The sequence below is a fragment of the Vulpes lagopus genome, chromosome 1, assembly GCF_018345385.1.
Source record: "Vulpes lagopus strain Blue_001 chromosome 1, ASM1834538v1, whole genome shotgun sequence".
In the NCBI taxonomy this organism is placed as follows: Eukaryota; Metazoa; Chordata; class Mammalia; order Carnivora; family Canidae; genus Vulpes; species Vulpes lagopus.
Window position 1 is genome coordinate 141,971,353 of NC_054824.1, and position 25,988 is coordinate 141,997,340.

At 38.6% G+C, this 25,988-nt stretch overlaps 1 protein-coding gene and 1 pseudogene across 6 annotated transcripts in view; one reads left to right on the top strand and one right to left on the bottom strand.

Moving 5' to 3' along the window:
- The window catches only part of HDHD2 (haloacid dehalogenase like hydrolase domain containing 2), a 37,537-nt gene extending 14,782 nt beyond the window's left edge, over positions 1 to 22,755 (bottom strand). The window contains exons 1-4 of one of the 6 annotated variants that reach the window (XM_041751534.1): positions 22,365 to 22,755; positions 14,063 to 14,173; positions 11,252 to 11,460; positions 8,080 to 8,164 (exon numbers count right to left, since the gene is read on the bottom strand). In XM_041751534.1, coding sequence (XP_041607468.1) covers positions 8,080 to 8,164; positions 11,252 to 11,460; positions 14,063 to 14,163 — 395 coding nt within the window. In that variant the 5' untranslated portion in view covers positions 14,164 to 14,173; positions 22,365 to 22,755. The other 5 variants (XM_041751528.1, XM_041751503.1, XM_041751512.1 and 2 more) reach the window with 5 other exon arrangements.
- On the top strand, positions 12,290 to 13,275 carry LOC121472778 (annotated as a pseudogene).
- Positions 22,756 to 25,988: the final 3,233 nt, after the last annotated feature.

The following is a 25,988-nucleotide window of genomic DNA, read 5'->3' on the forward strand; positions in this document are numbered from 1 at the left end:
AGAGTTCTGGGATCAAGTCCCACAAAGGCTCCCTGTAAGGAGCCTGCTTCTCCCTCTGCCTGTGTCTCTGCCACTCTCTCTGTGTCTCTCATGAATAAATAAATAAAATTTAAAAAAACCCAAACCCTATAACCAAAACAAAACAAGACTCCACAAATAATTTACTAGAATTAGCAAGAAAATATAAAATCAATAAATAGGAGGTTAACATATAAAAAACTCAATTATATTCATTTGTGCTAGCAAGACCTTTAAAAATGAAATTTAATAAAATACCATTTATAATAGCATCAAACAACATGAAATACATAGATTAATTTAACAAAAAGTCTAAGACCCATACTCTAAATAAACTGCAAAAACATTGCTGAGAGAGTGTAAAGACCAAACCTAAATAAATGGAGATTATTCCATTTTCATAGACTGGAAGAGACATCACTGTTCAGATGTAAATTCCACCCTGATTCATAGATTTATCAATCACACTCCCAGGGGGCTTTTTTTTGTGTGTGTAAATTGACAAGTTGATTCCAAAATTTATGTGGAAATTCTAAAGATGTAGAATGGCCAAGACAATCTTAAACAAGATTAAAGTTGAAGAATGTACACTACTGGATATTAAGACTTCTAAAGCTACAGTATTCGTGACAGTATGGAGCAGCGTAAGTACAGATAAAAAATCCAGAAAGACAGCCATACATTTATAGTCCCTTGATTTATGTCAAAAGCACCAGAAGCACTACTGCAATTCTATAATAAAAAGAGTGGCTCTTTGCAATAAATGCTGCTGAAACAACTGGCTATCTGTATCGGAAGAAAAATGAAAATTTACATCACATAATTCACAAAAATTAATTCAAAATAGACCTTAGACTTATTTATTAAAGGTAGACAGTAAAGCTGGTAGAAAAAAACAGGAAAATACCTTCATGACTATGGGGTAGGCAAAGATTTCTTAAGCAGAACAGAAGAAAATATTGACAAATTGGATTCCATCAAAATTAAGAACTCCATGTTCTCATATACAGTTAGTATTCTCAATATTCTATAATGTATTCTCCTACTACTAACAGAGGCAAACCACAGATAAGAATAAGCGAATAAGATCGCTGCAGTACATATATCTTAACCAAAGGCTTGTACATATAACAAATAAAGAGCTCCTACAAATCAATAAGAAAAATACAACCCAACCAGAAAAGGCAAAAGAACTGAATGGGCACATCATAAAGTTATCACTATGCATATGGGAAATACAAATTAAAGTTCAGTAAGATACACTATACACACCAAATAGAATAGCTACAATCGCACAGACTGGCAAGGGACTGGTGAGAATGGGGGGGCAGATAGAACTCTCATTAGTAGATAGAACTCTCATTAGTAACTAGTGGGAACATAAGACTTGGTATAATCACTTTGGAAAAATTGTTTGGCAATATTTACTAAATCTAAACAAGTACATATCCTATTACCCAGTAATTTAATTCCTGGATGCAGACTTGAGAGAAATGAGTACATATGCCACCCAAAGACAGGTAGGAGAATGTTTGTAGCAGCTTTATTCATAACAGCCAGAACTGGAAACAATCTAAATGCCCATTAATGGCAGAATAAATAAATACATTGTGGAATAGCCACACCATGGACTACTGCACAAAAAGGCCAACAATAAAAAGAGAAACAAAACAAAACCTAAGTATTGCTACATGCAACAACTTGGGTAATCTCAAAAACAGATGAATATGTTACAATTATGATTTCATTCATATGAAGATCAAGAACTGGCAGTACACACAGAAATCACAGTGGTGACCTTAAGAAAGGGGGTGGTGTTGCCGGGGTAGGGAGCCTTTCAGGGTGCTGTAAATGTTCCATCTCTTGATCAGAGTGGGGATTACATAGGCATAGCTATGTGTACAATTTTACTGAGTTGTATACTGACAATTTGTATACCTTACCATGCATATTTTACATCAAATTTTAAAAGATCAGTAGTAGTATATTTATGTGATTTATTCGCTAGAAGCTTTTACTTGGAGTAGCTAGAGTGCCTGGACCATAAAAGAATTTCCCCAATTAGTTAAAAAATAAGAGTAGTTAGTGACTGATACTCAATTCAGTTCTGTATCCTGATTTTCAGACTGGCATATAAAGCTGTCCTCCTGCATATACTAACGGAATGCTTCACATAACTCAAGTTCTTAAGTCTTAAACAATTTCCTACATCCAAAGTGTTTTATTTTTACAGTCTGGACTTTAATTTAAAAAACTGCATAGCAGTCAGCCCTTTCAAAATAGAAAAAGCCCACAGAAATTATTTCTACTTTAAGCCTTGCTGCCACATTGCTCTGGAATTCCTCATGCCCAGGGCTCTAAACAATAAGAAAAAATTCAGGAGTTCCTGTCCAAATGCCTTAATAACTAAGGCCATTACTATTGGTTTTTTTCTTCCCTTTCTAAGGAACTGAATATACTGAAGTAATTAAACGTTTTAGTTTTTCTTAAGGAGACAGGGAAAAGAAAGCAATTCAACACTGAACAGAAAAACCATTTATGGAGATAAGAATCTCCTCCCCAAACCAAAACAACAACAACAAAAAACCCAATACAACAACAACAACAACAAAACACCCTAATTTTTGCACACCTCTAAGACTTTCAGAGGATTCCTGTATCTGGCAACAGTTATAGGAAATAAATCATCAACAAAGTTTCAAAACGTTATTCTTAAGTAGCCTTCATCTCTGCATTTAACTGTGAAACTTGGGGTGTCATTTACTTTCAGTTTTAATGACATTTTAAGAAGCTACTCTTAAGTTAGGAGGAAAAAAACCCTAATTTTTCCTAGGCTAAACAATTCTCTGTAGTTTTCTCCCCAAATTCCTTTGACTCAGCAACCATATACTTCTGAAAACAATCTTAAGGAATAACCATAAATACTGCCTAAAATATGTGTTCTCATTTTTTAAAAACTAACCTCAATATCCTGGAAATAACCAAGGATAGGAAGCCGACAGCTACACAATGTACTGCACTTTTTGAAGCGGAATATGCTGTGGGAATCAAACATGTTTTGGAAGACTATTTAAGAATATAGAAAAACATGCACAATACATTGTGGGGTTTTTAAAAAGCAAGTGACCAGGGATCCCTGGGTGGCGCAGTGGTTTGGCACCTGCCTTTGGCCCAGGGCGCGATCCTGGAGACCCGGGATCGAATCCCACATCGGGCTCCCGGTGCATGGAGCCTGCTTCTCCCTCTGCCTGTGTCTCTGCCTCTCTCTCTCTCTATGTGACTATTATAAATAAAAAAAAAAAAAAAAAAAAAAAAAAAAAAAAAGCAAGTGACCACATAGTGTGTGTGTGTATACTTCTCATTTTCATCTAAAGATTTATGTGCATGGAAACAAATGAGCTGTGTGCTAGCATGTTAACTGGGCTCTCTTTAGGTGGCAGGATTATAGGTAATTTTATTTATTCTTTTCCTTTTTGAGCATTTAAACTTTCCTACAATGAAAACATAATACTTTTGCGCTGAATTTTTTTTTTTTTTTTTAGTCTTGTAACTTAAGTTCAAGTTAGGTTATTAAGCAATCTGCTTGCCTAACTTCCTTTCTCCTAATAAAGATCATCAAATTTAATTATAATTAGTCTATTAATAAAATGCTCAAGCTTTGGGCTTCTAACTCAGGTCAGCAGATGAAAAAAGACCTTGCTACAAACTAGTACTACAGCTGTGAAAATGAATGAACTAGAGCTATGGATATTCATGTTGATGAATCATACAATACTACCAGGGGATAAAGCAAATTGATGAATACATAAAGTATAAAACATGCAAAATAATACTACATATTGTTTAGGGATACCTACCGTATGTGATAAGTATAAACAAATATATGACAATGATAAACACAAAATTCAAAACCATGATTACTTTTGGGTCTTGGGCGATAAAATCAAGGAACGATATTCAGGGGATATCAAATGTGCTCATAATTTAGAATTCTTAAACTGGTTGATAGGCATAAGAGTGTTCATTATGTTATACTTCGTATCTTTCAGTATTAGATAAAAGGGGAAAGCCATCTATGGCTTTTAGGATTTGAATGTCTTCTAGAATCCAAACCCTAATCATGTCTATTCCCTATAGGTCGTTCTTATCCTCTCCTTAAATCAATTCTTTAAATTCAGGTTTCTGGATGTCAGACATTTAAGACATATTTGTAGACAGACTGTACTATGCATTTGTGTGTGTGTGTGTGTGTGTGTGTGTGTCTGTTTTGCAGGGAGAGGGGGGGTTATCCATTCAAAACACAGTAAATAAGAGGCAGTGTAATATGGAAGGTTGATGTATCTGCCTGAGGGCAATATGTCCCTGAAGCTGTTATTCAAGGCAGCTATGCAATGGGGTTTAAAATCCAATGCTTATTCTCATTATCAACCTGAATAGTAATTTAACTAATCGGTGGTTCATTTGAGATGTCTATATTTGCCACACACAATCCAAACAGCTGTAGTCATTGGTTGGAAGGCATAGTCTCTGTGGAGACATCAATATGCAAAGAAGGGCAAGACCTAAAATCCTTCTGTTAATTCTCCACCCAGCTGTTAAGTGCATTTGTGAAATTAGAGTTGACCTATAAATGCACTGTAATGTTTTAAAATGTAGTGTTTAAAAAAATCAATATGGTTAGGGAAGTGTACTAATTAGACAGCATCCGAGCAATTACAAAGTCAGTATTATGTCAACATACATTTTTATTACCCTGAGTCTAGTATTCATCTAAGACAGAGACCTCCCAACTTCCTATTAAATATGTCCTTCCCAAATTACCAGCTAAAATCAGTCAATACCCTCTCCTTGAATTCTGTGGCTAAAGAAATGGATAAAAGGTAATGGGTTAAGTTTAGAAGTAAGAAATCATAGCAGGTTCTTCTTTTCACATGAAGACTGACTTTGGCATAGTGGTAAACCTTACTTAAGGAGGTCAGATAGTCCACCCTTCCTGCCCCCAGCAACCCAAGAAGCTAAAGTAGGATAACTCAAGTAGGTGAAGCAAAATAAATTTTAATACCATGTACCCCACATCTTCAAGCAACATGGCATAACAATGGGTCTTCAGGAAATAAAATACAGTGAATGGATACTGAGAAACTATAAAAAGTGAGTTTGTTCTTTTTAAACAAAGACTTGACTATCACAGGGACTAAGAGAGTCACAAATAAAAGTGCATTAAGTAGCTGTAGTTTCTATTAACCAAGGATCTAAAATTAATGTTCATATGAAAAAAAGGTAGCTGTTCCCAAAGTGCCTTTTTGGCCACAAAGACCATCTGTGAGGACAGCCATTTCCAAGATCAACAGCAAATAACATGGCCAGGTGTGTGAACCCTGTAGTGAGTTTTATTTTTATTTTTTTTTTAAAAGTCTTTTTTTTTAAATTTATTTTTATTTTTATTTATTTATGATAGTCACACAGAGAGAGAGAGAGAGAGAGAGAGGCAGAGACATAGGCAGAGGGAGAAGCAGGCTCCATGCACCGGGAGCCGGACGTGGGATTCGATCCTAGGTCTCCAGGACCGCGCCCTGAGCCAAAGGCAGGCGCTAAACCGCTGCGCCACCCAGGGATCCCAGTAGTGAGTTTTAAAGTTTTCTACAAACATTCTCATTTTTGGACATCTACATCAAGAAATGAATTCTACATCAAGTATACATTAGAATGATTCCTGTAGATCTTCATACTGGTAAGAAAATCATGTTTTTTTATCGCATTCTTTGTAATTAAATACCAAAAATTTACCTAGCCATTATAAAAACATTTTTTAAGCAAGTTCAATGTATCCTGATGCAATATTTAGAGCTACTTAACTTATCATAAATTCAAAGGCAAATAACACGGTTTAATGGTTTGATAAGAAGTAAAAGACAAGGGATCCCTGGGTGGCGCAGCGGTTTGGCGCCTGCCTTTGGCCCAGGGCGCGATCTTGGAAACCCGGGATCGAATCCCATGTCAGGCTCCCGGTGCATGGAGCCTGGTTCTCCCTCTGCCTGTGTCTCTGCCTCTCTCTCTGTGTGTGACCATCATAAATAATAAATAAAAAAAAAAAAAAAAAAAAAAAGAAGTAAAAGACAAGATGAAAAATGAAAAACCTATGAAAAATAAAAAATCCTAGGGAAAAAAATCAATCTCACTCTAGAGTCTATTCTTAAGTATGAGAACCAGGATGCCATCTTCCTTTTTTTTTTTTTTTAATTTTTTTTTTTTTTTTTTTATTTACTTATGATAGTCATACAGAGAGAGAGGCAGAGACACAGGCAGAGGGAGAAGCAGGCTCCATGCACTGGGAGCCCGATGTGGGATTTGATCCCGGGTCTCGAGGATCACGCCCTGGGCCAAAGGCAGGCGCCAAACCGCTGCGCCACCCAGGGATCCCGCCATCTTCCTTTTTTAAAGCAAAAGTGAAAAGTTCATTTAAGCAAAATGGACATAAAAGTGAAGATTTAGAACATTTCTATGTTGTATTTCTCCACATTTCTGCCAGCAACCATTGGAACACCTCCAGTTAGATACCGCAAAGGCCACTTATCACCCCCTGAACCCCAAACAGAAAATGTTCTCTGTCACATGTGCTCAGGTTAGAAATCTGGGCATCCACCTTGACTCACTGGTCTTATTCACCCCCTAAACCCAACCATCTAGTCATGTTGATACTACTACCTAAATCTGCTTCTTCAACCATACTGCTACCATCCCATACTGCCAGTATACTACCATCCCAGTTCAGACTACTAATATCACTTATCAAATAATTTCTTTGAAAATGTGGTCAAGGGACACCTGGATGGCTCAGCAGTTGAGCATCTACCTTTGGCTCAGGCCGTGATCCTGGGGTCCTGGGATTGAGTCTTGCATCTGACTCCCCACAGGGAGCCTGCTTCTCCCTCTGCCTGTGTCTCTGCCTCTCTTTGTGTGTCTCTCATGAATAAATGAATAAAGTCTTAAAAAAGTGTGGTCAAATTTGTCAACTTTTCTCAATTCCTTAGACTGTCACTGAGGGAAGAATTACATGTACTGTTTTGGAGTGTTAACCAAGGTAATACCTTCCTTCAGAGAACAACATAATCAATGGAGAATCACAGGAATAATAATAAAAGATAAAACTGAAACCATGCCCCACAGGATTGAGGTTAAAACAAGCCCAAAGTGTAAAGCTTGTTTTTCAGAGAACTGTTGCCCCCTCATCAGCTATTCTATCTTTTCAGACCCCACTAACATATCCATCAACTGTCTCTGCAGAAGCCTGGACTCAAGGTCATCTGATACAGTTCCAGCCTATGAACAAGCAAAGCCCACATTCCTTGCTGTATATAACCCAAGATCCCATTCAGTTCTTGTCAGTTCTCAGAGCATGCCTCTAGCAACCTTCTTCTCTTTGTCCTAAGATACCATTTTGATGTCAGGGCTCAATTTTGTCCCATTCTGGTGTCAAATCCTCACTCCAAAGTGAACATGGGATGTTACATACATTTGCTCAATGATCACAATCCATCTTTTCTCATTAACAGCTATGTAAGTTTCCCTGCCCTTTTCATCAATACGCATATAATCTCAACCCCTCTGATTATAAAACATTTGTTCTCTCCCTCCTTGGAGGAGGCAGATTAGAAGCTAGTCCTCCAGTCTCTTTTGGCTGCTTCTTGAATAAACTCTTTCCTTGCTGCAAACCTGATATGTCTCAGTGACTGGCTTTGCTGCCCACTGGGCACATGGACTTGGGTTCCATTACAAAATTGCTAGCTTCAGAGCTGCAATTTTATTATGAATTTCTGCCCCAAGATAATTGATTCTACAAACCAGAAAAACCCCAGTGATCATCACTTTTTAACATACTGATTATTTTTAAAAAACTAAGCCAGCTAGTAATATGATTTAATGTTGATCTTGAAGTTATCTTGAAGACATCTATCCTCATGTACAGAAAGTAAAATATATCTATAACCTTCCATGACAGAGACTCAGGAAGGGAAGAGGGGATTATATGATCAGATGAAAAATAAAGAGCTAAAGACTTACCGGAAGGCTTGATTCAGAATTTGATAATGAAAATGTTCTGGTGCCAATCCTATGACCACAGCGTTAGGATCACTTGTTTGTATTCCTGGGAATGGAAAAAAATATGTAATTGTTAACAGCAATGATACGTTTTATAATAAAATGGCTTTAGTCAATCAAATACAAATTTTTGCTGTAGCCATACTCTGAAATTTAAGATATTATCCTGCCCAATGTACTTTGAAGGTATAAGCAATACTTAAAAAAAGTCTCCTAGTATTTTTGCATTTTCTTTTTCCATGGTGTTATAGCTACTCAGTAACTAGAAGATCTCAATGGAAACTTGTAACTTGATGTTCTCAAACAAGTGACAATTTCTAACTTTAAAAAGCTTTACTGATTACAATCAACAAGATGAGCGATGAGTTCTCTATGAGCTATCAGATCAATAGCAACTGATGAGGGACTAAAAGTCTAAGAGGCAAGGAAATTAAACTTTCTAATTGACACAGCTGAGGTTAACACATACATGATACATATGGAATGCCTGTAGATTTTACAGTTTTCTACTTAATGCTTAATCCACTCTTAGTTCCACAAATATTATTCTATAATTAAAGTATATTTTTAAAGTCTTGGTATCTGATAACAGAACTTCAGATGTGAAAACCAAACAGGTACATTCACTATTACAGTTATTAAAAGTCTGATGAAAAAGTTTTGTGACTTATCTATATAACTAAGCCTATTTGCCTCACTCAATGCCTGCCCTGAAGCATTCTCATTGTCAATTCCACCAAAATGTGAGGGGAAGAAATAGAGCAGAGACCCAGATTCCCAACTTCCTCCTTATAGTAGCCACAAGTATTGAGTAATTCAGAAATGGTAGTGCACCACCATCTGAGCACTGGCTATCACTGCTTCCAGGTCTTTGCAGTGGAAGATCTGGATAATGTGTATTTTTTCAGAGAACAAGGGAGTTGATAATGACATCTTTTTTTTTTTTTTGATAATGACATTTTTGATTCAAAATTAGTAATATACAGCTTATTTGATTTTTATATTTGTATCTCCTTTCACTTACACATAAAATCATGGGTACTACCAATATTAGCATAATTACTACTTTGCTTTATCCTGTATCTATAATTTAAAAATAATACTATCAACATTACTAATAACACTAAGACTACCGAATGTAGTTTTTACCCTTAGAATTTATCACACCATGAACAATCAAAATATTGTATTTTAAAGTCATTTGAAGTAACTCTTTTCTCTAAGTGGTTTACGTCAGCAACTTGATACAGAATTAAATTTACTTGTTTCAATTTGATTTTAGTTTTCAGGGACTGGATTATTTTTTACCATTTTGTTGTCTTTTAAATATGCAAAATATTTACATGGTTCCAAAGGCAAAGCTATACAAAGTACTTTTAGAGAAGTTTTGTCTCCTAATCCGTTTCTCCCTTCCCATTTAGATAACCACTTTTCCTAGTTTCCCATTTATTCTTCTTCTTTTTTTTTTTTTAAAGATTTTATTTATTTATTTATGACACACACACACACACACACACACACACAGAGAGAGAGAGAGAGAGGCAGAGACACAGGCAGAGGGAGAAGCAGGCTCCATGTAGGGAGCCCGATGCGGGACTCGATCCCGGGACTCCAGGATCACGCCCTGGCCTGAAGGCAGGCGCCAAACCGCTGAGCCACCCAGGGATCCCTCCATTTATTCTTCTTTAGCTTCCTTTCACAATTATAAGACAAATCCATAGATCTCCATTTCCCTCTCATTTTCTTACACAGAAAATATGTAAGGTTTTCTACAACTCCCCTTTTCACTTCATATAGCTTACGAAGACCACTCCTTATCAAGAGACAGAATTTGCCCTTACTTATATTTCAGCTACAAGGCATTCTATTTTGTGGACATATCATAGTTTAAACAGTCCTTTCCAAAAAAAAAAAATAAATAAAAAAAAAAATAAATAAAAATAAACAGTCCTTTCCAATGAACATTTGGGTTGTTTCCAATCCTTTGTTATTTCAAATAAGACTGTAACAAACAACTTTGATTGTATGCCATTGTGTATTTTTGTAGCCACCTCTTAGGAACAGATTCCTACAAGTGGCAGTTCTGCTTCAGATACATTTTGCTAGCTATTGACAAATCTCCATAGGAGGTGCACCATTTTTTATTACTGTCAGCATTTAGATCCTTTTAAGAAATGTATTTTCTGTTGCCTTCTTTTCCTTAAAATTATAATTCTGCTTGATACACTGTTCTATTTCCTGATAAGTTTTGAGGTTCTGCCTAATGATATACAATATATTCATGCTGAATTTCCCTAATCATTATTTGTAAAGCCATCATATGGTTTTATAATGAGGCTTTTATACCCATTTTTCCATATTGTGTCATTTCACTCTGTCATTTATAAAATAATGTGGCAAAGCTTCATAAAACCAGGGTATTTTCCCAGAGTCTGTTAATTTTTCCAAAGAGAAAATAGTTTTATTTTATTTTGATTGAAAATACTTTATGGGCATTGCAAAAACCTCACACTATACAGAATATCTTTTTTCACAATATTATTAAGATTTATTCATCAGTCTCAAAAGCCAAGTCCAGCATAAATATAAACTCCCTATAATCAATCATTTTTAAGTGGGATCAGATTTATTCTATTAACAAAAACTGAAATAAAATGTAAGATTCCAAGACTTATTTTTAAGTAAGTAGATCTTAGTTTATCTCATTTATTCAAACTAATACAGTGACTCCTAGATTAAGGATTATAATACACAAAGTGATTTTGACCTGTGTTTTTTCAAACTGTGGGCCATGATTCATTAGCAGATTGTGAAGCTAATTTGGAGGGCTCTAAGCAGCATGAAAATCAAACAATTAAATAAACCAAATAGAGAATGGAGTACATTTCCAATAGTAAGTATTGTTTAACATACATAAACACAAACATATATCTGCTGGGTTACTATATTATGTGTGCATACCGTGGACTGTAGTCAAAACAGGTTTGGGAAACATGAATTTAGATTAAAACTGTTGACCATTTCCATAATAATAAGAGACAATCTGACAAAGACACTTGTAAATGTCCAGTTTTAGAATGATTTGTAAGCAAGTATAAAGAACCAATTTCTGTGTCTTTCCAATTTCCCCTACCTTTGAAATCAGGTAGTGCCCGATCATCCACTAGCAGCATGGGTCGAACCTGTTTCTGCTCTACTAAATTTCTGGCTGCAGTCAGAGAAGTGAATATTTCATCTTCAGAGATATCAAACTCCAATTTTTTCAACCTATCCAAAAGGTCTTGCTTGCTCTCTTTGGTTGTATTGGTCACAAACCTAACGATTACAGAAGCACCACGTAACCTGGGAAAGTAAAATTTAGATGTCAATAGGCAGCTTTTACATCCTAATCCCCATAAAATCTAATTTGATAGCACTTGCCAAAGGTCAGAAAATGAAGAGTAAGTCACCATGTAAAAATTTTTACTGCTAATGAGCTTTTTTACAAATTATCCACACCCTGTGGACTGCTTCATCTCCAAAGGATGCAAAGTCAAAATGTAAAACCTATGTCTACCTTTTTGAGGGCCTTCTATAATTAAGTTTTGCCACAGGGTTTTAGTAAAGTGAAAAAAACAAAGCTTGGTAACCACTGTACTCACAGATTATGAAAGATAAGTTACCTTAGAGATTATCTACTAGTACAACCTTCTCTTAAATTTGGGACAACAGAAGCCAAGGAGTTAAGTGACTGCTCAGCTTTGCACAGCTGGGGTGTGTGTGTGTGGCAGTAGAACCCAGGTAGGAACTCCGATCTATGCTGGTACAGCTTCTGATCTATATCAACAGAACAGAGGATACTTCAGAATGTTTTTTCCTTCTTCCCAATTAGTGGCTCAACACTCGAGTGTTACTAAGTTAATAGGCAGAAGCTGTCTGGAAAGCTCAAAGAAACATTCCAGTTGTCCAGACTGAAATGTGTTTTCCCCCTGAACTACCTACATACAGGATTGTTTATGATCTGCTTCTGGAACCTAAACTGGTAAGCCGGTACCAGAGAGAGAATTCATGATAGTCTTTACCATATCCCCAATTTATATGTAGACTTGCATTAAGTGTTGTGGTTGATCTGTCAAAAATATAAGAGCTCAGTGAGATGGGCCAGAGATGTTCCTTGGAAGCACCAACATGATTGGCTGCCCAAGGAGGACCCCAAGTCCAGTTCAAACTTGTGCTGGTTGGTTGGGGATGGTGATAACTGGAAAAACTACATTCATGAAACATCATCTGACTGGTGAATTTTGAGAAGTAGCAGCCACCTTGGGTGTTGAGGTCCATACCAACAGAGGGCTTATTAAGTTCAACGTAGGGGAAATGGATGGTCAGGAGAAATTTGGTGGGCTTAGGGATGGCTATTCCATCCAAGCCCTGTATGTCATTATAACATTTAATGTAATGTCAAGAGTTATTTACAAGAATGAGTCTAACTGACAAAGAGATTTGGTAGAAGTGTGCAAACATCCCCATTGTGCTGTGTGGCAACAAAATGGACATATTTTCTTTTAAAGATTTTATTTATTTATTCATAAGAGACATAGAGAGAGGCAGAGACACAGAGGGAGAAGCAGGCTCCTCACAGGGAGCGACTCCATCCTGGAACTCCAGGATCTCGTCCTGAGCTGAAGGCAGATGCTCAACCACTGAGCCACCCAGGTGTCCCAACAAAGTAGACATTAAGGACAGGACAATTCAGGCAAAATCTATTGTCTTCCACTGAAAGAAGAATCTTTAGTACTATTGACATTTCTGCCAAAAGTAACTACAACTTTGAAAAGCTCTTCACAGGGCTTGCTAGAAAAATAAATGGAGACCCTAACTTGGGAGTTTGCCACCATACCTGCTCTTGCCCCACCAGAGATTATCATGGATCTAGCTTTGGCAGGACAGTATGAACCTGATCTAGAGGCTGCTCAGACAACTGCTCTCCTGGATGAGGACGAGGACGCTCTCTGTGAGAAAGTGCCCTGTGAGAAAGCCTGGGGTCAGAAGTCTGGTTTTATAGGCAACTGTCCTGTGATGTCGGGGGAGGAGGGGGGAATGTGTTTGCCACTTTCTTACATAGCTGAATATGTAACTTTACCTTGGGGTGCTGAAGGAGACGAATGGGCTTTGGAATGAGTATGGTAGTTTAAAAAGCACCTTCATTTTTTGGACCTGCATATTTAGCTGTTTTGGAACGCAACTGTTTCCCTCCTGAGTTTCAGATATGAGACTGCTATAGTCCCATCACAATATCCAGTGGTGAAATCTCGTGTCACTGCCATTCCCATTCCTTTTCATTTAGAATCAGAATAAAGTTGTGTTTCAAATGGAAAAAAAAAAAAAAAAAAAGATAGTCTCTAACCTTCAAAAGCATTACATTTTGTTGATGGAAACCAATATAAAATTTCAAGTCTTTTAACTGAATTTTATTTGAGCAGTTGCACAGCACACTCAATGCTAGATTTTGGGTGAAGGGGTAGAGGGCAGAGCTATGCCTTTGTGCATGTGTGTGTTTCATTTTGTGATTCCAGGGTTCATCTGTGATTTTCCAACACTATTTATTCCATACTTTAGAATCTTAAGTTTTCATTCCAAAATTTACATTACTGACTTAGGCAGAGATATAGAATAAGTAGACTTAGATATCTCTTAGGCAGAGATATAGAATAAGTAGACTTAGATAAAGACACACACACAAAGAACAAAAAGACTAGATCAAAAGGCCAAACCTAATAAAGGTTTAGAAACTGGTGTTTGCAGGAAATTACAGTGCATATATCTTGTGGCTAAACCCAAGGCAGTTCCTGTATATATGGTAAGCTGGTGAAATGCCATCTTAAGGCCATCCATTTAGCTAATGATCTGCCTTGGTAATATGGCACTTACAAACATATTTGTCAGCTGAACCTGGAGAATAGCTTGCCTTTTAAGAGCTTCCTGTGCGCCTGGCACAGCTGCATCTTCAATGTGAAGTGTGCCATTGAGATCCACCAAAACAGCTTTTAACGCACGGCGTGCTGCCATCCTTCATTCCCTAGGAGAGAGCAAATGAAATTAAAAATACAGTTTAGGAAACAATGGACAATTAAAAACGGGTAAGTCTTCAAAAATATCATTCATATCCAGAAAGATACTGCTTAGTGTTAAGCTGCTTCTCTTTTAGAAAAGAATGTGTTTTTAAAAATCCAAAATCCATAATTTGATTCATGAAACTTTTAGAATGGTTGGTTTTGTTTTTTGTTTTTGTTTTTGTTTTTTTATATCTTGAATTAAAGCTGTAGGAAGGGGAATAGTATTAAAAAAGAGAAGTTACTATTTACTTTCAGATTTCTTAAAATAATTCTTTGGTGGAACAATTCATTTATGTTATTTTATCTTATTTTTTAAAAGATTTTTATTTATTTATTCATGAGAGGTACAAAGAGAGAGGCAGAGATATAGGCAGAGGAAGAAGCAGGCTCCCTACAAGAAGCCTGATGTGAGGTGTTCATACCGGACCCCGGCCCGGGATCACGCCTGGGCCAAAGGCAGATGCTCAGCGCCTGGGGAGTCACCCAGGCGTCCCCATTCATTTATTTTAATATGAACAAATGTACTCTGAAGAATAGATGGATGGAAAACCTTAAACCACTGGCAAAATCTTTTTCATCTTTTGCTATATAAGATGAAAATGTTCAAGGGTACTTGGATGGCTCAGTCGGTTAAGTGTCTGACACTTGTCTTCAGCTCAGGTTATGATCTCCAGATTCTGAGATAAAGCCACAGCAGACTGGGGTGGAGTCTGCTTATGATTCTCTCTCTCCCTCTTCCTCTGCCCCTCTCCCTGCAGGGACATGTGTGCTCTCTTAGTATATATAAATAAATTCTAAAAATCAGAAAAAAAAAAAAAAAGAAAGAAAATGTTCTAATTGCCCATCTCTACTATTATAGCCTGACATGACGTAAGTGGTCAAGGAGTTAGCAGTGTTTACAGGTCATTAAAGAAAAGAAATTTCAAGCTATACAGTCAGTTTAGTCAAGAGATGGTTTCCTTACCTTAACCACATCCAACTTTCCTTTTGCATATTTTCCCCTTTAAAATTTGCTTATTATGAGCTACATTGTATATACAGTGGAGTATAAGGCATATGCATGGTTTAAAAATAACAGAATAAGTAAGAACACCGGGTAAGCTAAAGAGAAGAGGAGGGAACTTCATTTTTAGTTTTTTTTAAGCTTATTCATTTTTTCTTCCATTTTTTGTTTTTATAATAAAATATTTCAGACATACAAGTATCAAAGATATTATCCTATAAGTTCCCCGTGTACCTCCCCTGTAATCAACTGCTCTTCCCTCTACCAATTCTCGGCAACCACTGATATTCTTTGTCCCTAGTTCTTTTTCAGAATGTCATATGAATAAAATCACAGAATATGTAGCCTTTTGGGGTGGGCTTCTTTTACTTAGTAAAATACAATGAAGATCCATCCATGTTTTTGCCAGAATCAATAAAGCTCATTTCTCTTGTTATTGAACAGTAACCCAAAATGTGGACATACCACAGTTTATCCATTCTCCTGTCGAATTTTACCTTGGTATTTCTGGTTTTCAGTGATCATGAATAAAGTAGTTATAAACATTCATGCACAGGCTTTTCTGTTAACAGAAGTTTTCAACTATTTGGGTAAACAGAAGTGTGACTGCTGGATCCTCTGATAAGCCCGAGTTACATCTTTAAAGGAGGACAACTATAGCCAATAAAGATATTTAAAAGAATATGCTACTAGTTCTGAAACCAATTCCAAAAATATCCTGAGCAATGACAGAAACTTGTAGTCTCCTACACAGACTACTTTGAAAAGTAAATACATATTTGTGGATGAATAAACTCTGGTATGCTTCTTTTTAAAAAAATCATTCTTGAAGTTGCGTTTCCAATAATATAACTGGCTACGTAACCAAATTAGCTCTCCAAATTAAACTTAACAATACTAGAGTAAAATACATACACACACACACACACACACACACACACACACACACTTGACCCCTGAAAAACATGCGGGCTAGGGAGGCTGACCCCTGCACAGTTGGAAATCCAAGTATCATTTTTGATTCCACCTGAACTTAACTATTAATAGCCTACTGTTGACTAGAAGCCTTACTGATAACATAAACAGTTGATTAACAAGTATTTTGTACGTCATATGTATTGCATGTTCTATTTTTACAATAAGCTAGAAAAAAGTATTAAAAAATCACAAGGAAAATACATTTACAGTATTACACTGTATTTATTGAAAATAATCCTGTATAAGTGGATGAGCACAGTTTAAACCCATGTTGTTCAAGGTGTATGTATATGTGTGTGTGTATATGTATGTGTATATGTGTGTATGTGTATTATGTATATGTATATGTGTGTGTGTGTGTGTATAAAGCTTCAAGGAGCAAGGAAGAAAATAAGAATTTCTTAGATTGAGTCAAAGCAAGAAACAAGGAGATGAGTAGAATACTGTAGCCTGTTCTGGCCCTAAGAGCATTTGCCCACATTAAGTTATGTTTAGCTCCCTCTTGTCCCAATCCCTTTAGGGAACAAAAAATAAACCTCAGAGCCCACCTGAAGAGACAGATCCTCCCAATCTAAAAGCAGAGCCTTCAGTGTAAGGATGAGCCAGAGATAAACCATCACTGACATTCCCACCCCACCCTGTCTCAATCAATTACAAGAAAATAAACTGCTATGAAACTTGGCCCAAAGAGTAAAAGGAAGAAAGTACCACAAAGAATGAGTAACCATAAGCCAGCCCTGGACCCAGTCTGTAGACCAAATTCAAATTACTGAAGATAAGTCATTAGAAAACCTTCAGGATTTTAATTACAATGATCTTAACTAGCAGGTGCCTGGCTGAAGTAAGTGCAAACCCTCCTCATTACTTTCAGCCCAAACAGCCACAAAATTCCATAAATAGAATCAAATAACATTCTAAGCATAATGAGTAAGTAACCTAAAGAAACAAAGATCATAAGGGAGAAGATCCTACAGAAACAACAGTGGATAAAGCAGTCCTGTAAGGGCTCCTGTGATAATGTGATTATCAGACAGATCACTGGATAGGTCTGATAGGCCTACAAGTTTAACAAATAAAAGACAAGGCTGAAAAATCTGTGCAAAACAAAACAAAACAAAACAAAAACATGAGGAACTATCCATGTGCAGATTCAGAAAGCCCAAAGCATTCCAAGCAAGACAAATAAAAAGAAATTCATAACTGTACACTGGAAGCAAGGCAAAGATCCTGCAGGCAGCCAAGGGAAAAGACACATGACTTTCAAAGACCCAATAGACTGGTAGCTGACTTCACACTAGCAACAATGACAAGTCCAAATACATTAAAATAACATTTTTAATGTGCTGAAAGAAAATAACTGTCAACCTAGTAATATATTAAAAGAATTATGACCAAATTGGGGTTATCCTACTTAGGTTGGTTTATTTTTTTATTTTTTCTTAGGTTGGTTTAAATTAGAAAACCAATCACTGTTGTTTATATTAATAGATGGAAGAAGTAAAATAATGTCTGAGCATGTCAATTCACACAGAAAAAGCATTGATAAAATTCAGCATGTGTACATGCTAAATACTCTGAGCACATAAAAATGGAAAGGAACTTCTGTAAGCTGATAAGGACTATCTACAAAAAGGCTGCAGCCAACATTAGTCTTATCAGCAATATACTGGAAATATTTTCTTTGAGATAGGAATAACAAAAGGATGCTACTATCACCACTTCCATTTAACAGTGTAAATAATACCCTAGCTAGTATAGTAGGCAAGAAAAACAAGGTATAATGGGATCCCTGGGTGGCGCAGCGGTTTGGTGCCTGCCTTTGGCCCAGGGCGCGATCCTGGAGACCCGGGATCGAATCCCACATCAGGCTCCCGGTGCATGGAGCCTGCTTCTCCCTCCGCCTGTCTCTCTCTCTCTCTCTCTCTCTCTCTATCATAAATAAAAAAAAAAAAAATTATAAAAAAAAAAAAAAAAAAAAAGAAAAACAAGGTATAAGGATTGGAAAAGAGAAAACTATTGCTATTGATACATGTTATGAATGTATATACAAAAAATTCAAGATTCTAAGACAGCAGGAAAGTATAGCAATTAATATTAAAAATTATTTTCATTTACATGTCACTAAAAATAATTAGAAAACTAATTTAAAAATATTACTTGCAATAGTATCATAAAATATAAAGTTACCAGGGAAAGTCTAATAAAAGATGTCAACATAAAAAAAAAAAAAAAAAAGATGTCAACATTTTTATGTCAAAATTTAAAAACTTCAAAGAAGGGGCACCTAGGTGGCTCAGTGGTTGAGCATCTGCTTTTGGTTCATGTCATGATCCCAAGGTCCTGGGATCGAGTCACAGTGGGCTCCCTGCATGGAGCCTGCTGCTCCCTCTGCCTGTGTCTCTGCCTCTCTGTGTCTCTCATGAATAAATAAATAAAATCTTTAAAAATAAAAAACAAAAAAACTTCAATGAAAGCCACAAAAAAGTCAAATATATAGAGAGGTACCATTTTCATGGATTAAAAGACCTGATATTGTAAAGATGTCAATTTTCCCTATAATGATCTATAGATTGAGTACAATTTGAAACACTATCTCAAAAAGTGTTTTGTAGAACTTGATAAGCTGATTCTAAAAGCTATATATATATCACTGCAAATGGCCAAAGACAGCCAAGATACCTCAGCCAAGACTGAAGAAGAAAAAGAAGGTAGGACCTTGCTTTACCTAATATCTAGATTTGATTAATGAGGTCTTGTAATTAAGATGTTGTGGTATTAGCACATAAAGGCAAACTGATCACTGGAACAGAAGAGAGAATCCAGAAAACAACCCCCTACCCCATGTGTAGAAACCAGACATGACAGAGGTAATTTCAGATCCATGAAGAAACAATGACATGGTCAATAACATTAGAACAACTGAATACCCACAGAAGAAAAAATTAAATTGCACTCCCCTATAACATCACACAAAGTTTTTCCCCCAGATAGATGAAATAACCATCTGTTTATGGTAGCAAAAACTGTAAAGTTTTTAAGTAGGAGAATATCTTCATGACTTGAGAATAGGAATGGCTTTTTAAGACATAAAAAGCACTACCAAAGAGGAAAAGGCCAATGAATTCAATCGCTGGAAAAAAAATTTTTTAAGTACTGAAAAGAGAGAAAGTGTGAAAATATATAGAGTGAAAAACAAATTTCCAACACATGTAAGAAAAGACCAGAATCCAGAAAACATAAACTATAAATATTAAGACAAACAACCCAGTAGAACAATGGGCAACATCTGTACTTAATAAAAAATGTTAAAAAAAAAAAAAAAAAAAAAAAAAAAAAAAAAATGTTAACTTGAAGGTAATTAAAGAACAAAATATAAACAAGACTGGATAAACAACAAAAGAATTGTACTGTTTAAAAAAAAATAAACCTGTACAACTAGAGCTAGCAAATGGTCATAATAAATACTGGTAATATTAATCCTTACCGAAGCATCCACATAGGCTTAATGTAACCAAAGCATTTAAAAAACCTGTATTTTTGCTTTCATCAGTTTCACAGAACATAATTTTTTTTTAAAGATTTTACTCATCCATTCATGAGAGACGCAGAAAGAGAGGCAGAGACACAGGCAGTTCAAGCAGGCGCCCCACAGAGAGCCCAATGTAGGACTCGATCCCAGGACCTGGGGATCACGACCTGAGCTAAAGGCAGAAGACGCTCAACCACTGAGTCACCCAGACGCCCACAGAACATAACTTTTAAATTCTAAAATGCTGGAGCATTACATATCTGAGAGTGATTGAGGCCTAGAAGAAAAAAAAACCTGAGGTACCCCACTCCAACCTCAAAATATACTTCCTTGGGTATCTGGGTGGCTCAGTGGTTGAGCATTGGCCTTTGGCTCAAGGTGTGGTCCCAGGGTCCTAGGATCGAGTCCTGTATCTGGCTCCTCGCAGGGAGCCTGCTTCTCCCTTGGCCTGTGTCTCTGCTTCTGTGTCTTTCATGAATAAATAAAATCTAAATACACACACACACACACACACACATTTACTCAATTAGCCCCAGTATAGGCCTTGACCACTTCAGCCATGATCTCGTCTGAACTTTTTTAATACTTGTTACTTGAACTACAGGTCAGTATTTGATAAAATTAATTGTAAAATACATGTATCACCTCCAAAAGACAGGCAAAGGCTTCAGAAGTAGTCCATGTCCCGCCATCTCCCATAGTTTGAAGAGGTTACTGGGGATATATCTTAGAAAGTAGGTCATCAACAACTCAGAAAGTCATCAATAACTGATAATGAACGGAACATATTCAACGCAAAGAAGAAAGGTAAATTCTCTCACGCTGAAGGGAAGTCTTCAAGATACATCAGAAGGACATCTCCTCGTGAATACTGTGGTGCATCTCAGTCCAACAAGCCCTTGTTATCCTCAAAGCTGCTCTTTTTCCTACCATCCTTATGAGTGAATGGCCGCCCCAGCAACCCAGATGTAGCCACCAGGCTCTCCCCACTCCTTCCTCCTATTCCGTCAAATGCCAAATCGTGGCAGCTCTACGTCCTTTGAATCCACTCACTTCTCTTCATCGTTACTAAAACTATCTTGGGTTTTGAAATCACCTCTCATCTAGCCTGTTTCAACAATTCCCTAAATGTCTTCTCTGCTTCAAATCTCCTTATTTCCAGCCCCAAATCCATTTCCCGAAGTGAAGTAGTGAAGTCCCAGAACTAAGGGGTTGCAAAGCGCCTGGGTTTGAAGGTCAACTCACTAGCTGGGTGAACATGGGCGATTTTTTTAACCTCTCAGCTGCAGGTTCTTCAGTGTTTGAGTATAAAGAATTACTCCCATTTCTAATGGTTGGTAGGACAATCAAAGAAAGTAACACATGTATTGTGAACAGTGTTCTGCACACAGAAAGGCTGGGTTATGTACCTGGGGGTGGGGGGAGGGTACATGATGCATGTGGTCAAGGACTACAGAAATCACAGGATATATATGATGCAAAGTCCTAGAGCATCAGAATAACCTGAGGATCTGAGGAAACATTTTATACCAAACCTAGTATATGCTCTGGTTTATCATTCAAGTCTTGTGTGTCTTATAAATATTTAGAACAGGAAGTTTCAACAAACAATTTTCTCCTGGGAGGTTAGGGCTTTGTAAAAATGCCTCCTAGACCTCCGGGGAATACAAATTCTCTTTTCTTCCCTACGTACTTCCAGTAGGAGTCTGGAACCACTGTATATGCACTCAGTAAATGACACTATTATTCGGTCACTAACCAGTTAAAAAATCTTCCAGTTGTTCTGCACTGCCCTCAGGAGAGAGTGAGCGATGGACACTGGTGTGCAGAGCCCGGCCTTACCTCTCCAACTCCTCGGTCTCTGCTCCCACAGCAAGGTTTCACGGCACTGCAGGGGCCTACCAGGCCTACCCCTGACCTCCCTCATCGCTGGACTTCTGTCTGGAACCACTTTGGTTCTCGGCCTCCTACCACCCCCGTCCCCTGCACCCTCCCTTTCTCTGGCCAACTCCTGCAGTTCATAGGTCCCAGATCAGCATCCCTTCCCTCTGGCATTGCGGAGTCCAACTCCTCTTCGCCCAGGGCTGGGCCAGGAGCCCCCCACCCCCGCACCAGTGTGTTCCCATTATCCCACTTATCACTGGGTCCACACTGTTAAGCTCTCTGAAGAAAGAGGAGCAGCGTTGCCTTTTCCGCTGCACTACTGATCGCTCAGGGCAGGATGCTGAGTTAACCCAGTTCGTGAATCCGTCTCCGTAACCTCTCGGCACTGACAACTGCGATCTCCCCCATCTCCTGGGTGGGAACGGGCCCTAGTGCACCACTCGGGCCCTGGCCTGACTGACCGGAAAGGGTGCCGGCTTGGGAATCCAGTCCAGGGGAAGGTCCACCACACCCAGCCGCCGGGCGCCCCCGAGCCCGCAGCCCCGCCCCGGCCCGCGGGGAGGGGCTTGGAGCCGCGCGCATGCGTGGTGGCCCAGCAGCAGCGAGGGGCGGGACCGTCGTCACGGAGGGCGCGCGCGGGTTGGTCCGCGGCCCAGGAAGGGGTGGCCTGAGACGCAACGGCTGTGTCCCCCAGCTCTCTCACAAAGAAATGCTGCCTCCGCACGGGCGAGAGGTCGCCCGTCCCGCAGCGGTTCCTCACCCCTGCTCCGCACGCCGTCCTCAGCAGTAGCCCCGCTCCCAGGAAAGTCAGCACAGCCCCGCCGTCCGCAGCGTCCTTCAGGTCAGTCCGAAGCCGCAGGCAGGCGGCCGGAGTCGCCGGAAACTGGGCCGGCCGCCGCACCGGAAGTCCCGCCTCTCCCCGGCCCGGCTCCGCCCCATCCGCCCACGGCTCCCTCCGGGCTGCGGGGGCGCGCTCGGGAGTCTAGTCTCGCTCCTTCAGCACCTTGGAGGTGGGAATGTTGCTCCTGACACCTCAAGGGCGTGGCGTGCTTAGCCGCAGATGCAGGAGAAACGAAACCGCTGCCTTTTTGCTCAGCGGCTCTTTCCCCTTCTAGAGCCATTGGTGAGTCACGTGTGGAGTACCTTTCCTTGCCGCACCCTCCCCTCACTGCACGGGTCATGCCCATTCTCGAGGGGTAACTCAGAAGTCATCCCCTTGATACTCTCCTTGAAATACCCGATCTCTGAAGTTATTAACTGCTTTGCTGCTTGACTAGCACCTGGCACTTGTAGCTGTTAACCACCCTCTCAGGCATTGAAGTTCCTCTTTTCCTACGCCAGCTATTGCCAAACCTTAGGCTGCCAACTCGCCAATCCTGCCTCCGGTTGGAGAGCAAACACAGGCCTTGCCTGTCGTCCCTAGAGGATCAGTATCTGGAAGTGCGGGGAACCATCTCCCTCACTGCTTGCTCCCCTCCGGCGCACATGCTGGGAGTCTCTTTGATCCACACGGCCTGCTTTTAATCCAAATAAACTTTGAGTGCAAAGCCGGTTATCCTATGCAATCTCTATGAAAAACGACTAGATGAAACCCTAGCTAGAGCAGTCTGACATAACGGGATACACACTCTGGTTTACACATAGGGAACTCCTTGATTGGGGATTCATGCTGCTAGAACCCATCCAACATCCCCTCTTGTCCGGTGCTGCCGTCTGCCACGGTATGATAGAACTCTTCTCTGCACTGGTGACCCTCTACTTTTCCTCCCCACTGAATCTGGAGGTTGGTTTCAGTTTATTCATATTTGTTGTCTCTTTTCTATGTGAGGGCATACTTGGTTGAAGCAATCTGCTCCTAGTTTCCCCTTCAGAACTAAGAGCTGTGACCAGACTGAAACAGCACTGAAGGATTTTAAGCAAGTGGGTAATATTAAGACTTGCAATTTTCCAAATGCTTACTCTGGCTGCAGTATGGAGAATGGATGGAAGAGGGGCCAAATTGTACGCAAGACCAGGTAAGCTACTGCAGGTAAGCTACTGCAGAGCTACAAGAGAGATGCTTAAATTTATGGGGAAACAAAGCAAATTCAAGAGATCTTTAGGGGGTAAAATACAAATTGTTGACAGATTAAATGGCAAGGGAGAGGAAGGCATCAAGAGAATTACTAAATTCCAGGCTTGGCCTATTTGGTAGTATAAATAATGGCGTCATTCACTATAACGTGGAATAAGTGAACAGGACTAATGACTTCCCCTCAAAAGTCTCAAATGATTTTGCTTGCCAAAGGCCAAGATGAGTAAAGAAGGGATAGGATGTCTAAACAGATGGTGACTACACTTATAGAGGTAAGCACCACACAATGTATAGAACTGTCAAGTCACTATGCTATATACCTGGATGTATTAGCATTGTACACCAACACTACTTCAATAATGAAAAGAAATGTTATTGACAAAGAAAAAAAGGAGGGAATGAATTTGGAAAAGAGAAAGATGGTGCAAAAACACAAAGGGGGAATAAAGCCGTATAAGAACTGAAATAAAAACAAGATTCCAAAACTCACCTTGATCAATACCCTTGGGCATTGCCCACTATGTGTCCCAGGTCCTTGCACAGAATGTTTTCATAACACCTAGCATCTAATGACCAATCAGGAGCCAAGAAAAATTTCAGCAAAAAATAAATCCATTTTGCTTAGTATCAAAGTTTTATTATCTGAAATAACTTTGAAACTATGAGGCACTGAGAAAGTGATTTATTTCACCAAAAACACTTCGGGAGAACAATTCTTTGGTTGAGGTACATCTAGAATCAAAGATTAGTGACCTGGAAAAGGTATACATATATAAATTACCTGGAGAGTTCTCTTCTGAAATAGTTCTTAACCAGTTTTACAGATGAAGCGACTGAAAACTGAGGTCTTACGAAGTTTGTCTTAAGTCATGATAAAAGGTTTTGTTTGGCATTTTAGAAATATCCTGCCTCCCATTCTTTTTACTACAAATTCATTGCTTTCTCTCAAGTCATTTCATGAGTACATGTACAATCGAGTGATAGCATATATCCGTAGACTACAGATCACACTGCCTACTCTAACTAGAGATTTTTTTAAAGATACTTTTATTTTTTTTAATTTATTTTTAAAGATACTTTTTAAACTAAGTTTTGAAAACTTAAGAGTTTTATGGAAGTACCTTAGGAAGGATGACAAGGGTAGGGTAGAGGTTGAACCGTGGGCTTCTGGGCCCCATCCCTGCTTCAACTAGAAATAAATGGACTGCTCTCATCTGTTCTAGATAGTGTAGCATTACAGTTTTGTGTTATCCCTTTTGGAATCTGGTTCTAGCATTAATGATCAAAACTTGAAAACCACTGTAATTAAGGACTCGGGTATGAATCTGGTTAACATCTACACTTGAACCAAGATCCTTCTTGATAGGTGAGAAGCATATAGACACAGGATCAGAATACATAAGGACCACCAACATTTCAGATATTTAGAGTATAGAATGATCACCAATTAACAATGAGAATGGCTAAGGGGGAGGATGTGAGCAGACAAGGAGATATTCAAGTTACTGTCAACCAAGATACTTATAGTTATGGAATCTCAACTGCTCTGGAGAAATCAGGACTAACCTGTGAAAGCTTACAGACCTCCCTTCAGGCACACTGAAGCTAGAACTGTGGCCTCCAGAGCTGAAACATTTTTATATTTAGTGTTTCACTCTCCTCAGAACCACTTAGCTACAGAATACTCAGATGCTGCCCTGCTATGACTGCTCTCCAATGGAGTCTGAACTTGGATGGTATCCTGCTATTAAATGTGCATGAAGGTATGAAGTTTTACAAGAACATGGCGTCAGACCAAGGTCTCTCTTTTCTTTCTTTTAAAAATTCTGTATGGCCTGTGGAGAAATGGGAATGCTCTCAGTTAACTGTATCTGTTGAATCTGTTCAGTGACTTAAACTTGGCCTCAAGCATTGGATCTTTGTGAGGCCAAAAGAACACTGCTTCTAAGTGCCAGATATGTTACTTATTCACATAAGCCAGATAATCAACTAAGAATCCCTAGTACAACTGTTTGGTTCAGCTGCAAGCCTGCGGCCCAAAGATCATCTATCTTGAATTCAGGCATGGCCAACCAGCGTTCAGTACCTACTCCAAAGTTTTAGAAGTAACCTAAGTCATGGAATAAAAAGTTGCTCATGAGTCTCCTTGACAGTCATCAGCAAATTCCATTAATTCATTGACTATAACATTTACTTTCATCAAATCTATACTCAGTGATTTTACAGCAAAGAAAATATATAACCAGTGTGGCACACATGAAATGAGATTAATTCAGTTAACACTGATAGGCAAGGCACAAAAACAAGTGC